Genomic DNA, 11,030 nt, shown 5'->3' with positions numbered 1-11,030 from the left:
GCCAGTTTCCTCCTTCCCCATGAAGGGCCTTTGGGGGACAATACTGGCCACTTCCTTAGTGGAGCACGCAACATTACACTGACTTCATGACTAGGTTATACATACCTGAGGAATGGTGGCTTTGCAGTCCCATTTGCATCACTCTGGAAAAGACAAGAGATTATGGAAGGATTGAAATTGGAACATTTTTATAAGACCCACTGATAAAGACATGCAAAGTTAGATTTAAAGCCCCCGGTGGAGCTGGGGATAGTTATCAGTGAAGGATGCTGTTCCTTTTTTTTTTTTCGAGACAGGGTTTCTCTGTGGCTTTGGAGCCTGTCCTGGAACTAGATCTTGTAGACCAGGCTGGCCTCAAACTCACAGAGATCCGCCTGCCTCTGCTCCCCCCCCCCAGTGCTGGGATTAAAGGCGTGCGCCGCCACCACCCGGCTTGAAGGATGCTGTTCTTGTGGAGGACCTGAAGTCAGTTCCCAGTCCCTATACAAATGCTCACATGCACCTGCACCTCCAGGGCATCTGACTTCTTGAATTTGTACTCGTGTTCAAACATACATGTAGACAAATAAAAGTAAATCTTTAAAGCTATTCATGTTTAAAAGCATCTCCTGATGTCTAAATTATTTCCAAAGAAGTGAAGAAGAGGAAATGTTTTAGATTGTCAAGGGCCTTTTGTGTGTCAGAAAGTGAAGTAAAGCAGTGCCTTGAAGTATGGCAGCAGTGCTCACACAGGTCAGCATGGAACATCCTGAATGCTCAAAGGAACTCAGATCTTACCAAATTATACCAAACTAAACTGAGCAACAGCACTGTGGCATGAAAGGAAAACACAGATGTGTTTCAGACCCAAGCTATAGTATGGTATTAGTGACTGTGGGCTCCCCCTCCACTCGCCTCCCCTGCCCCATGCCTTTATTTTTGGAGTGGAATCTTCAATGATGACATGAAAGTAATAGCAAATTTGGTTTGGGAGACTGCTAGAGCTGGCCATCTGACAACCTGGGGTGTGGCTTTGTAGCACACTTAGCTCAATCCCAGGGAAGCAGGGAGACAAGGGTGGGGGGGTTCTAAATTGAGGACCTACCCAAATCCTGCAGATGTGTGGGTCTGAGCTTCACAGCAGGTCACTTATACCACCTCCCTCCAATACATCTTTAGGGTGTTGGCTGGGGAATTGATGTGTCTGTACCTCTTTTCCAGAATTCTAAAAATCTTGCAGTCTCAAATTTCCTGTCCTTCCTCTAAGAGAGCACTGGCCGAGCACTGCCCAGCAGAGGGCAGTAGAATATCATCTTAAGCACCAGAGCTGTCTTCAGGTGCCTAGAAAGCTTCCCAGGCAGTCTTGGGCACATGTAGGTTCAAAGCAAACAACTCATTTTCTAATGCGAGTTCTGAGGCTGAGGTCCTGAGCCAGGCCTCCTGCAGGGCAGCATCGCTTTCATAGTGAGCGGATATTCTATCAGGCAGGGGCAGGCTCCCCTAGCACAGTCATCTAGCTCAGGACTCAGTGTATACTCATCACAAGCACAAAGCAACTGCCTGGCTTGGCACATCTTAATCAGGCTTGAAGTGGCGTAAAAGTGATTTCTTCCTGCAGGGCACTCAGCTTCTTTAGCAGGTCTCTGGACAGTCATTTCTGATGTAACTTCTTATGATAGGGATGATTAAGAGCCAATTTATGATTTCTTTTTAAAGAGCATCAGGAGGTCCTGCCAGTTGCCTGCTCAAATTGCTGGCATGATTGGACTGCCTGGAGCAGCAATCCAGGCAACAGCCGGTCTGCAAGGGGCCTCTTGGCACCCAGAAGTCAGACCAGAAGAGCAGCCTTGCAGCAACAGGCTACCTAACTTTCCCATTGGACACTCCTGGACAAAACACTGTCCTATCCTGTGTGACTGTGAGGAGGACAGCATCATATCTTTGACTGGAAACCAGAAAGCTCTCTACCTGACATCGCCTGTGGTTAGCCCTCCTAGAACTACCAGTTCAGTGGCCCTTTAAGGAGCCAGGATGCTTCAGTACTCAGCACACTAAGTCAGAGAAACAAGCACGGCAAATCGTTGAAAGTAAAGTGTGTCCATGTGGCCCTAGATACCAACATACTCTGGACAGGCCTCTCATAGCCCCAAGTAAAAATGCCCAAAAGTCCAACAGAATAGCTCTTGATTTCCATCCATTCTGTCCTTATGAGAGACCTCAGTGCCACGACATGGGGATCCTAGTCTTGGAGGAAAAACAGTAACTGTGGGGCATGCACAGAGGATCTGAGAATGTTGTTTGTTAATCTGTTGCTGATTGGACAAATCACTTCAAGAAAATTCATTTTAAGGGCAGGTGTGGTATCCAACACCCATATGCCCAGTACTTGAAAAGCTAAGAGAGAAGAGTTCAAGGCCACCCTGGGCCACATAATGAGATCATATCTCAGTTCCCCTACCCACTCCCCAAAAAAGATGTAGGAATACTGTTCAGGTGGTAGAGTGTTTGTCTAGCATGCACTAGGTCCCGGGAGCCACTACTAGCACTGTAAAACTGGCCTTGGTGACACCAAGTTGTAACCTCAGCACTGTGGAGGTGGAGGCAAGAGGATTGGAAATTAAAGGTCATTCTTGGCTACAAAACAAATTTGAGGCTAGTGTGGACTCTATGACTCTGTTTTTTTAAAAAATATTTAATTATTATGTATACAATATTCTGTCTGTGTGTATGTCTGCAGGTCAGAAGAAGGCACCAGACCTCATTACAGATGGTTGTGAGCCACCATGTGGTTGCTGGGAATTGAACTCAGGACCTTTGGAAGAACAGGCAGTGCTCTTAACCACTGAGCCATCTCTCCAGCCCCTATGACTCTGTTTTTAAAAAAGTGAAAAAAAAAGTTCTATGTGTTATTCTTATGTGTTCATGCACATGTGTACGTTATCCTTTAATAAAGTGTTTTACTTATATTGAGTGAGGTAACCCAGACTAAGACAATTATCACATGTACTCACTTATAAGTAGCTTTCTTATAAAGCAAAGAAAAACCAGCCTATAATTCACAATCCCAGAGACCTAGACAACAATGAGGACCCTAAGAGAGACATACATGGATCTAACTACATGGGAAGTAGAAAAAGACAAGATCTCCTGAGTAAATTGGGAGCATGGGGACCATGGGAGAGGGTAGAGGGGGAGGGAGCAGAGAAAATAAAAAAATAAAGTGTTTACTTGGAAATCCAACATAGACAAGTCCAGACTTAAGGCGGTTTGGCGTGATTGCTTTCAGTGGCATGAAAACTACAGTGAATTTGGGATACAGTTTTTTCCTGAACTGGTGATATGTGTTACAGCCCCTTCCCGTGGGATCCTGGAGTTACTGCTGAGACGCAGCTTCAGGCACTCTGCAGTATGCTGGCTCACTAAGCTAGATGTGCCATAAATTAGGTGATGCAGGACATCACCACCACCCCAAAAATCCAGGAACATCTGAACAGGGTGTATTCAGGAAGCTTCTCCCAAACCCAAAATGGCCATTGCCCTTGCTCCTTTAGATACCCTCTTTGAAGCAGCACTACTCTGTTGCTGATGGCAGGGGTCCTTTTGCTTCCCCTAGCTGTGCTCCTAGGACTCCTGGTTTGAGTTGGTGGCAGAGTCAGTGGAAGATTGGCAGTTCTCTCTGTGGTATGCATAGGATCTTGGAATATTCAAGAAGTGTCTGTTCTTTCTGTGAGTGGTAAAAACAGTACAAACCCATCATCTAATCTCACCCTGTAACTGGGAAGCTCTTTGCATTTATGTAGGGGTTATGGTCCATCTCTGTTTTTTTTTTTTTTTTTTTTGGTTTTTTTCGAGACAGGGTTTCTCTGTGGCTTTGGAGCCTGTCCTGGAACTAGCTCTGTAGACCAGGCTGGTCTCGAACTCACAGAGATCCGCCTGCCTCTGCCTCCCGAGTGCTGGGATTAAAGGCGTGCGCCACCACCGCTCGGCTCCATCTCTGTTTTAAGAGAAGGCAAAGTAAACATCCTTAGTGGGATTTAAGCCTGGGTAGGGAGACGGAAGTATTTCCACCTTTGGATTTTGAAAGCCTAGTGCCTGCCCCTCCCCCTTCCCGCAACCCAGGCTAACCATGCTGAAGATGGAACCACAGCTTTATTCAGTCCACGCAAGCTCTCTAACAACCGAGCTACCTCCCCATTATTTTCTAGTGACTTGACTTTTACTAGCTGGTATTTTCCATTATCCTTTGGATCAGAAAGGCAATCCTGTACCCTATCAGGTCCTTGGTAAACAGCGGAGAAGTGGAATGTGCCTTATCAGTCAGAGCTCCCAGCTCCCTTCCCCTCCTTGTACTGATAAACAGAGCTTTACAGCTCTGTTTCTCAATCCACTGCAGACCTAGGAAGTGGCTGTCATTCTTCTGTCCTCCCCCTTTCCTCCATTTCCCACGGCCCTGTAACCCATTTCACCATTGGATCTAGCCAGGCCAGCTCACAGCAGGGTCCAGGAGCAGCAGCTCAATTGGTTGCGGGAGGAGAAATGCTGTGATCCCACTATGTGTGGGTGTCAGGTTGGGTCAGAAGGTGAAAATAGCTATCATCCATCCTTGTATCTATATTTACTTAAATCTGTATAAAAAATAAATATAACTGGGTGTTAATCATATCCTGGAAATATACATATTTCCTTTAATATTTTTCTAGCTTTCAGAAAACCAAACCAAATTCATCCTTATATATATATATATATATATATATATATATATATATATATATATTTTTTTTTTTTTTTTTGTTTTTCGAGACAGGGTTTATCCTGTTATATTTTTGAGTGGTGCTGGGAGATCCGCATTTGTGCACCATGTACTGCTGAACAAAAGTTACCTTGTAATTGGTGTTTGCTGTGGACGAACTGTGGAATTGCACCCCTTCTGAGAGATGGGGAGTATACACACATGCTCTACAGAAAGGATCCTACAACTGTAAAACCTAACAGGAAGACAAGCAGTAGATAGAAGAGGCGTGGACTCACTTGTACCTGCTGCAAGAGGAACACTGGGGAAGGGTCAGTGAGGAAAACGTGGTGAACACAAGCTGGGCAGGCTCTGGTTCCACCTGGCTGTGCTGCAGCGGTGCACACACTTTCAGCTGCGGTGCACACACTTTCAGCTGCTCATCCTCCCGAGAGTCTAGCTCTGTTTCCTATTCCCTGCCACTCACTCCTCAGCCTCCTTCCAGTTTTCTCCATGCTGTTTTCAAAGAGACACCTGCTACCACCCCATCCCATTCACATCCCAGGGAGCCTCCTTAGCCGGTATGGATCACAGTCTCGGCAACCATAGTCATGCCTTCACAAACACCCCCGACTCCCCAATCCTTCCACTCCAGTACTATGACCTCAGTTAATTCCCAACCATTTGGTCATGCTTGAGCCCTCTCCTGTGACGATAGACTGTATGATGTCCTGAGTTTGCAGTCAGTAAGACTTCCAAAGATACATTTCTCAGAATGTATGCCATCAATAAGCTATACATGATTCTACACATGATCATACTTCTCATCTGAACTTGAGCATCTGAGAAGCACAGTGACAATTTCCAATCACTGCCAGCAGCTTTAATGGATGCATGGTATGGCCCACCTCCTGCTTTCCTGTGGTGTACACGAACTCACTCTGCACACTTACTTTGTCAACCTGCTTGATACCTGGACCCACCACAGCAGCTGATGATCATCCTCTTTCACCATTAAGTAAGCAACCAGAAACCTAGGTAGGACACACTGGCCAAGTCAGCGCCTGCCTTGCCTTCTCCCCGGACACTGAGGAAGCACAAGCTCTTAGCCTGGGTACATCTGACTCTCAGCCATCCTTTCTCCGTCTTTTCCTCTTCTGCCTCCACTGGAGAGGAACATCAGGAGGAAGTCCAGTCACCACCCCCTAGCTCCATTCCCTGTGTATGGACATCGCACACAATGTTTAAACTTTCTGCTCTCTGCCTCACAAACATCTCCAGGAACTTCTGCACAGTGGCTCTTTCCTGTCACAGCTTGAATGTCACTTCAGAGAGACCATAACCACATATACTGTCCCATGATACCTGTTGTTCTGTAAGTACCCTGCATTTGGGACAGAAGGGCTGACTCTCAGATGCAGGCTGCCTTTGCTTCTCAACAAGCTCTGGCTGAAGGTCTTGCCCCCTACAACCTAGACTCACTGAAGCCCAGCTCTCTTCAGGCAGTTTGAAGGCCATTCCAGCATGCTGCTCTCAGTGGAATCCCTGGAGGCCTAGGCCCAGCTCCCCATTCTGAGTGATTCTTCTTTTTCCGCCTTTCTCAGGGCTCTATCTTGTGATGCTGAATTAAGCAAATTTAACTTGTCACATCCATCCAGGATGCCGCCCTATCCATTAGTACCGCCCCTATTTTCATTCTCAGCATGGCTTTTAGCCTGTTTGGGTTTTTTATTTGCTTCCAAGCACTAGGATCTAAGTTCCAAAGGAGCAGGGCCCTCACCTGTTTGTCTAGAGCCCACACTGTGCCAGGTGCTCTGTAGACCACCTGCAGTTGCCAAGGGCAAAGAGGTGGCTAGGAGACCAAACCCTCCACGTTCCTTCTCAGGATCAGTTAAGGATTAAAGACAATGTTTGCACATTGGCCAGCACAAAGTCCCTATTTTAAAGCTTAGCCACTCTCCTTTTCAGAAAACAACAGGAAAGGAACAAAATGCAGAGGAAGAGGATTGAAAATAAAAGACTAAGGCAAAAGCAAGGAGACATGAAAGTTCCAAAAAGACCCAGCAAACAAACAGTTCAATTGTCCTGAACAAGATAAAGTAAAAAGGCAAGAAAGCAGGCTTAGACTTGGGGAGTTGGGGAGAGCATGTGTCTTTGAAGAAGAGAACCCCATGCTCTGATCCCCCATCAGCCATGAACAGAGCTAGGGTCTCTGGTCAGCACTCACAGGAGACGTGGGTGTGGCATCTGGTCTGGACACTGGGGCTTTGAAAGTAGAAGTAGTAGTTGTCTTGGGAGCATCTGCTCTCTTGTTTGAGGTGGCTCCCATGGTCAGGCACTCCAGGTAGTCAGGAGGTGGGATGGCAACACTGCTTTTCTCAGTCAGGTCCACAGTACTGATGCTTCTCACTGGTGCAGAGCTTAAAGCCAAAGGTTAGGAAGCCAAGTTAGATGAGGTCATGCCACTTGCACCCCAAACATGTGACCCAAACATCCCATGGCCAAGACTATTAACCGTAGTAAGGATGTGTCAGGGCTAGAGAGATAGCTCAGTAGTTAAGAACACTGACTGTTCTTCCAGATGACTCCAGTTTGATTCCCAGCATCCTCATGGTGGATCACAACTATCTGTAACTCCAGTTCCAGGGATCTGGAACTTCTTCTAGCCTCTGGAGGCACTGTGCACACATATGATGCACAGACATACATGAAATCAAAACATCCATTCACATGGAAAAAAGTGAAGAGGGAATTACAGCACTGCACTATATACAAACGTAGTGGTTTATATGCATTAAGTGTGCATGCTTACATACATTTGCTAGGTATTGAGACCCTGTCTCAAAAGACAACTCTTACCTACTTCCTAAAAGGATAGTTTTTCCTTCTTGGTACAATGGCATTTTTAGACTCTGCTAGAGGGGAACATATGGAGATGGTTTATGCGGAAAGGGCCTGAAGGATGCTGAGCATGGCATCTGAGGGTCCAGAGGCTGGAGAGTAGTATACACGAGGGAGTTATGGTAAAGTTTAGCGTGGACATGTTATTTCTGAGGGTCCATGGGCAGCCAGCTAGAAATAGCCACATTCAGTATGGATGAGTTATGACTGAGTTTCAGTTTTGGTCCTGTACTCTTAGCTGTGTGTCCCTGAACCAGTTCTTTTTTTTTTTTTTTTTTGATTGATTTTCAAGACAGGGTTTCTCCGAAGCTTTGGAGCCTGTCCTGGAACTAGCTCTTGCAGACCAGGCTGGCCTCGAACTCCCAGAGATCTGGGATTAAAGGGAAGCATGTGCCGTCACTGCCTGGCTTTGAGCCAGTTCTTAAAACTTTCTTGTGCCTTGGTTTCCTTAGTTTTAAAGTGGAGCCCTATCTCACAGGGTTGAGAAAATTCACTGCACTTGGGATTGTCTCTAAAAGATGGCTTTTTTTTTTTTTTTAAAGATTTTAAATGTATGTTTATCAGTTGTGAGCCACCTGACTGAGAACTAAACTTGGGTCCTCTACAACAGTAGAATGCATTCTTAAACACTGAGCCGTCTCTCCAGCTCCAAGAAGCCTATTTTTAATTGTCACAACCTAGACTGAAAAATTGGGGTTTATCAGCATGGAGGTGATAAGGGAGGTCCACTGGTGTAGTTGCAAGTATAAAGGTAAATGAAACATGGCTAGTGAGTTGATCAGTGAGGATAGTTCCAAGCTGGATAACCTGAGTCTGAGCCCTACAGCCCACATCCTGGAAGGAAAGAACTGACTCCTGCAGGTTGTCTTCTGACTTCTACACATGTGCTGTATATAGCACCTGCTTCTCCCACAAAAATTAATAAATGAAATGTGGAAAAAAGAAGTAGATGAAATAGCCCAGGGAACACAGGAGGACTGAGGATGGATTCCGAGAAGCACGAGTGCCTATGTGGTGACTGGAGAAAGGACCCACGGAGGAGAGACAGCGCAGGTCAAGAACTCAGGGTAGGAGAGCATCCATTGTACAGTGTCAGGGCTGATAAGGGACAGCAGACGGGCGCTGTGGATGTAGCGATGCATCTGGTGGGGACAGGGAGGGCTGAGGAGCTGGTGGCTGGGCCTTGTCATAGCAGACAGCCAGGGAAGCTCATGGACCAGAGGAGAAGCAGTTGGCTCCTATTAAGTGTTGAAGGTTAATCCCAGCGTGGCTGCACATCTAGGTTGTAACTCTAAGTTTCAGATTCTCGGAGAGCTGGGCCATAGTCCCCTACCTTGGTGTAGGCACAGACACCACTTCCTTCACATTTTCTTCCAGCAACTTTGTATATGATGATGGGAACCAGCCCCTCCTAAAGGTAAAGAAAAAGACCCATCTGTAATACTTGAGGCAGGCACATAGGTAGTACTCATATTTAGGGACATCCTGATGACTGCTCGGGTAGGCTAGCCACTCACAAATGGGCTGAATGAAATGGAAGCTTTTATGGGTGTCTCACACACACACACACACACACACTGGAGGACGAGAACAAATTCCTGGAAGTTGTCCTCCTACCTCTACACTGTATAGCACACATGCATGTGCACACAAATAAATATAAAAATATGCCTTTTGTCAGCAGTGACATAATATGATTTGATAATCTATTCTTGCATCAAGTTCACCTATACATGCACAAACTAGGTTGTGATGTAATAACAGCAGCTGCCCAAACTATAAAGAAGAATAAAGGGTTCCTACACCCACAGACAATTTGCAGTTTACAGGAACAACAGTGGTTCTCTGAGGTGAGGGCCATTTGAACCTGGTGCAGATAGGTTTGTGCTAACTTACGCTTTGGTGGTGTCATGCTCTCCATAGAGCCAGCCGTCCTTCTCATCAGGGATGAGCAGTGTGATGACGTCCCCCTGGGAAAAGCTAAGTAAAGTCTTATTATTGCCAGCAGTGTGAGGGAAGATGGTCTTCACTTTTTGCTTCTTCATCATGTTCAGTCCAGTTGCAACAGAAACCGATCTTTGTAAACTGGGATCTTCTGAAGTGTCTGTTGAAGTGAGCATGGGAATGATGATAATTCAGAGAATGTCAGCAGGCAAGTTCGAAGAGTAACCCCAGGAAACCATTTGTTTCTGTATCGTGCCCACACAATCCTTTTATGGAAACATAAATTCTGGCCTATTTCCAGGCCTTTCACATTGCCCACGAGGAGGAAACAGGTAGGCCCCAAGCCTGGAGGCCTTTGTAGAGGTCAGAGGAGCCCTGCAGCCCAGAACACTTGTAAGAAGAGAAGCCCAGCACAGCATGCAGCTGCACCTACACCATGGCAGCCAGGCCCACTTTTTCACTGGTGAATGCCCGCACTTCATGCTCTTTCAGTTTGGAACACAGGGGCAGTTGAGGCAACAGCTTAGACCCACTGCCTTTCTCTTGTGCTACAAGAAAAAGGAGTAAGTTGGAAATGCTGGTGTTCTGGCTTCTCACCTGAGCGCGTACATGTGAGCTGCTGAGTTCCCTTGGTTGAGAATATGTCAAGAATCTCAATGCTATACCCCACTAGCCAGCCTCCAGAGGAAGGCTCTGTGACTGCTGATATTGACAGACAAGGGAATTGAGCCCAAAAGAGTTCCAAGACTGGTCCAGCTCACAACTGGCAAATGGCAGCTATAGCCACTGGGGGCAGCTGAGTCTATAAGCACCTATACTTGGGAACTATGCCACTACTGTCTCTAAACTTAAACATAGGCTGGTTGGTATGTACCACCCCAGAAAATGGGAAACTGGCATGGGGATTTTGAATACCTGCTTTATTATTGCATCTTTGTAACAATTACAACACAAATTTTGCTATTTCTTAACATGTCTCTAATTATCTCAGCACTAAATCTGCCAGGGATTTTCATTTGGCTTTTACCAAAAAGAACCAGTTATTTGAATGAATTATATACTTTAACTTTCTTCAAAAGCAAATAACTACAAGTTATTATTTTCCCTTGCTGAGCAATCCTGGTTGTCTTTATAGAAATCTTTTATCTTAAATCTCTCATCCCCCCCACAACTGAAGACTACAATCTGTGGGTTCTCTCCAGGCGCAGCCTGACTGCCATCAGATTTGTACTGAGGGAGTTATCAGATATGCAACATTGTGTGAAACTAAATTGTTATCGTCTATCCTGCTTATTTTTAAATACAACACTTTGTAGACTGGAGAGATGACTCGCTGGTTAAGAACAAATACTGCACTTGCGGAGAATCTGAATTAAGTCCCTTGCACCCACGGCAAGCAGCTCAAACTGCCTCTTACTCCAGTTCCCCTCTTCTGTCCTCCATAAGCACTGTGCTCATGTGCATATATCCCCACATA

At 45.9% G+C, this 11,030-nt stretch overlaps 1 protein-coding gene across 1 annotated transcript in view; it reads right to left on the bottom strand.

The window, feature by feature from the left end:
* Baiap2l1 (BAR/IMD domain containing adaptor protein 2 like 1) overlaps positions 1-11,030 on the bottom strand; it is a 101,781-nt gene that overhangs the window by 2,181 nt on the left and 88,570 nt on the right. Inside the window, exons 10-13 of the mRNA XM_057764403.1 lie at positions 9,506-9,713; positions 8,943-9,020; positions 6,936-7,128; positions 106-143 (exon numbers count right to left, since the gene is read on the bottom strand). Coding sequence (XP_057620386.1) covers positions 106-143; positions 6,936-7,128; positions 8,943-9,020; positions 9,506-9,713 — 517 coding nt within the window. The remainder of the gene's footprint in view (positions 1-105; positions 144-6,935; positions 7,129-8,942; positions 9,021-9,505; positions 9,714-11,030) is intronic.

Source organism: Chionomys nivalis, chromosome 3 (assembly GCF_950005125.1).
Source record: "Chionomys nivalis chromosome 3, mChiNiv1.1, whole genome shotgun sequence".
Taxonomy (NCBI): domain Eukaryota; kingdom Metazoa; phylum Chordata; class Mammalia; order Rodentia; family Cricetidae; genus Chionomys; species Chionomys nivalis.
Note: the sequence above shows the minus strand (reverse complement) of the source record. Positions and strands in the feature narration are given on the sequence as shown.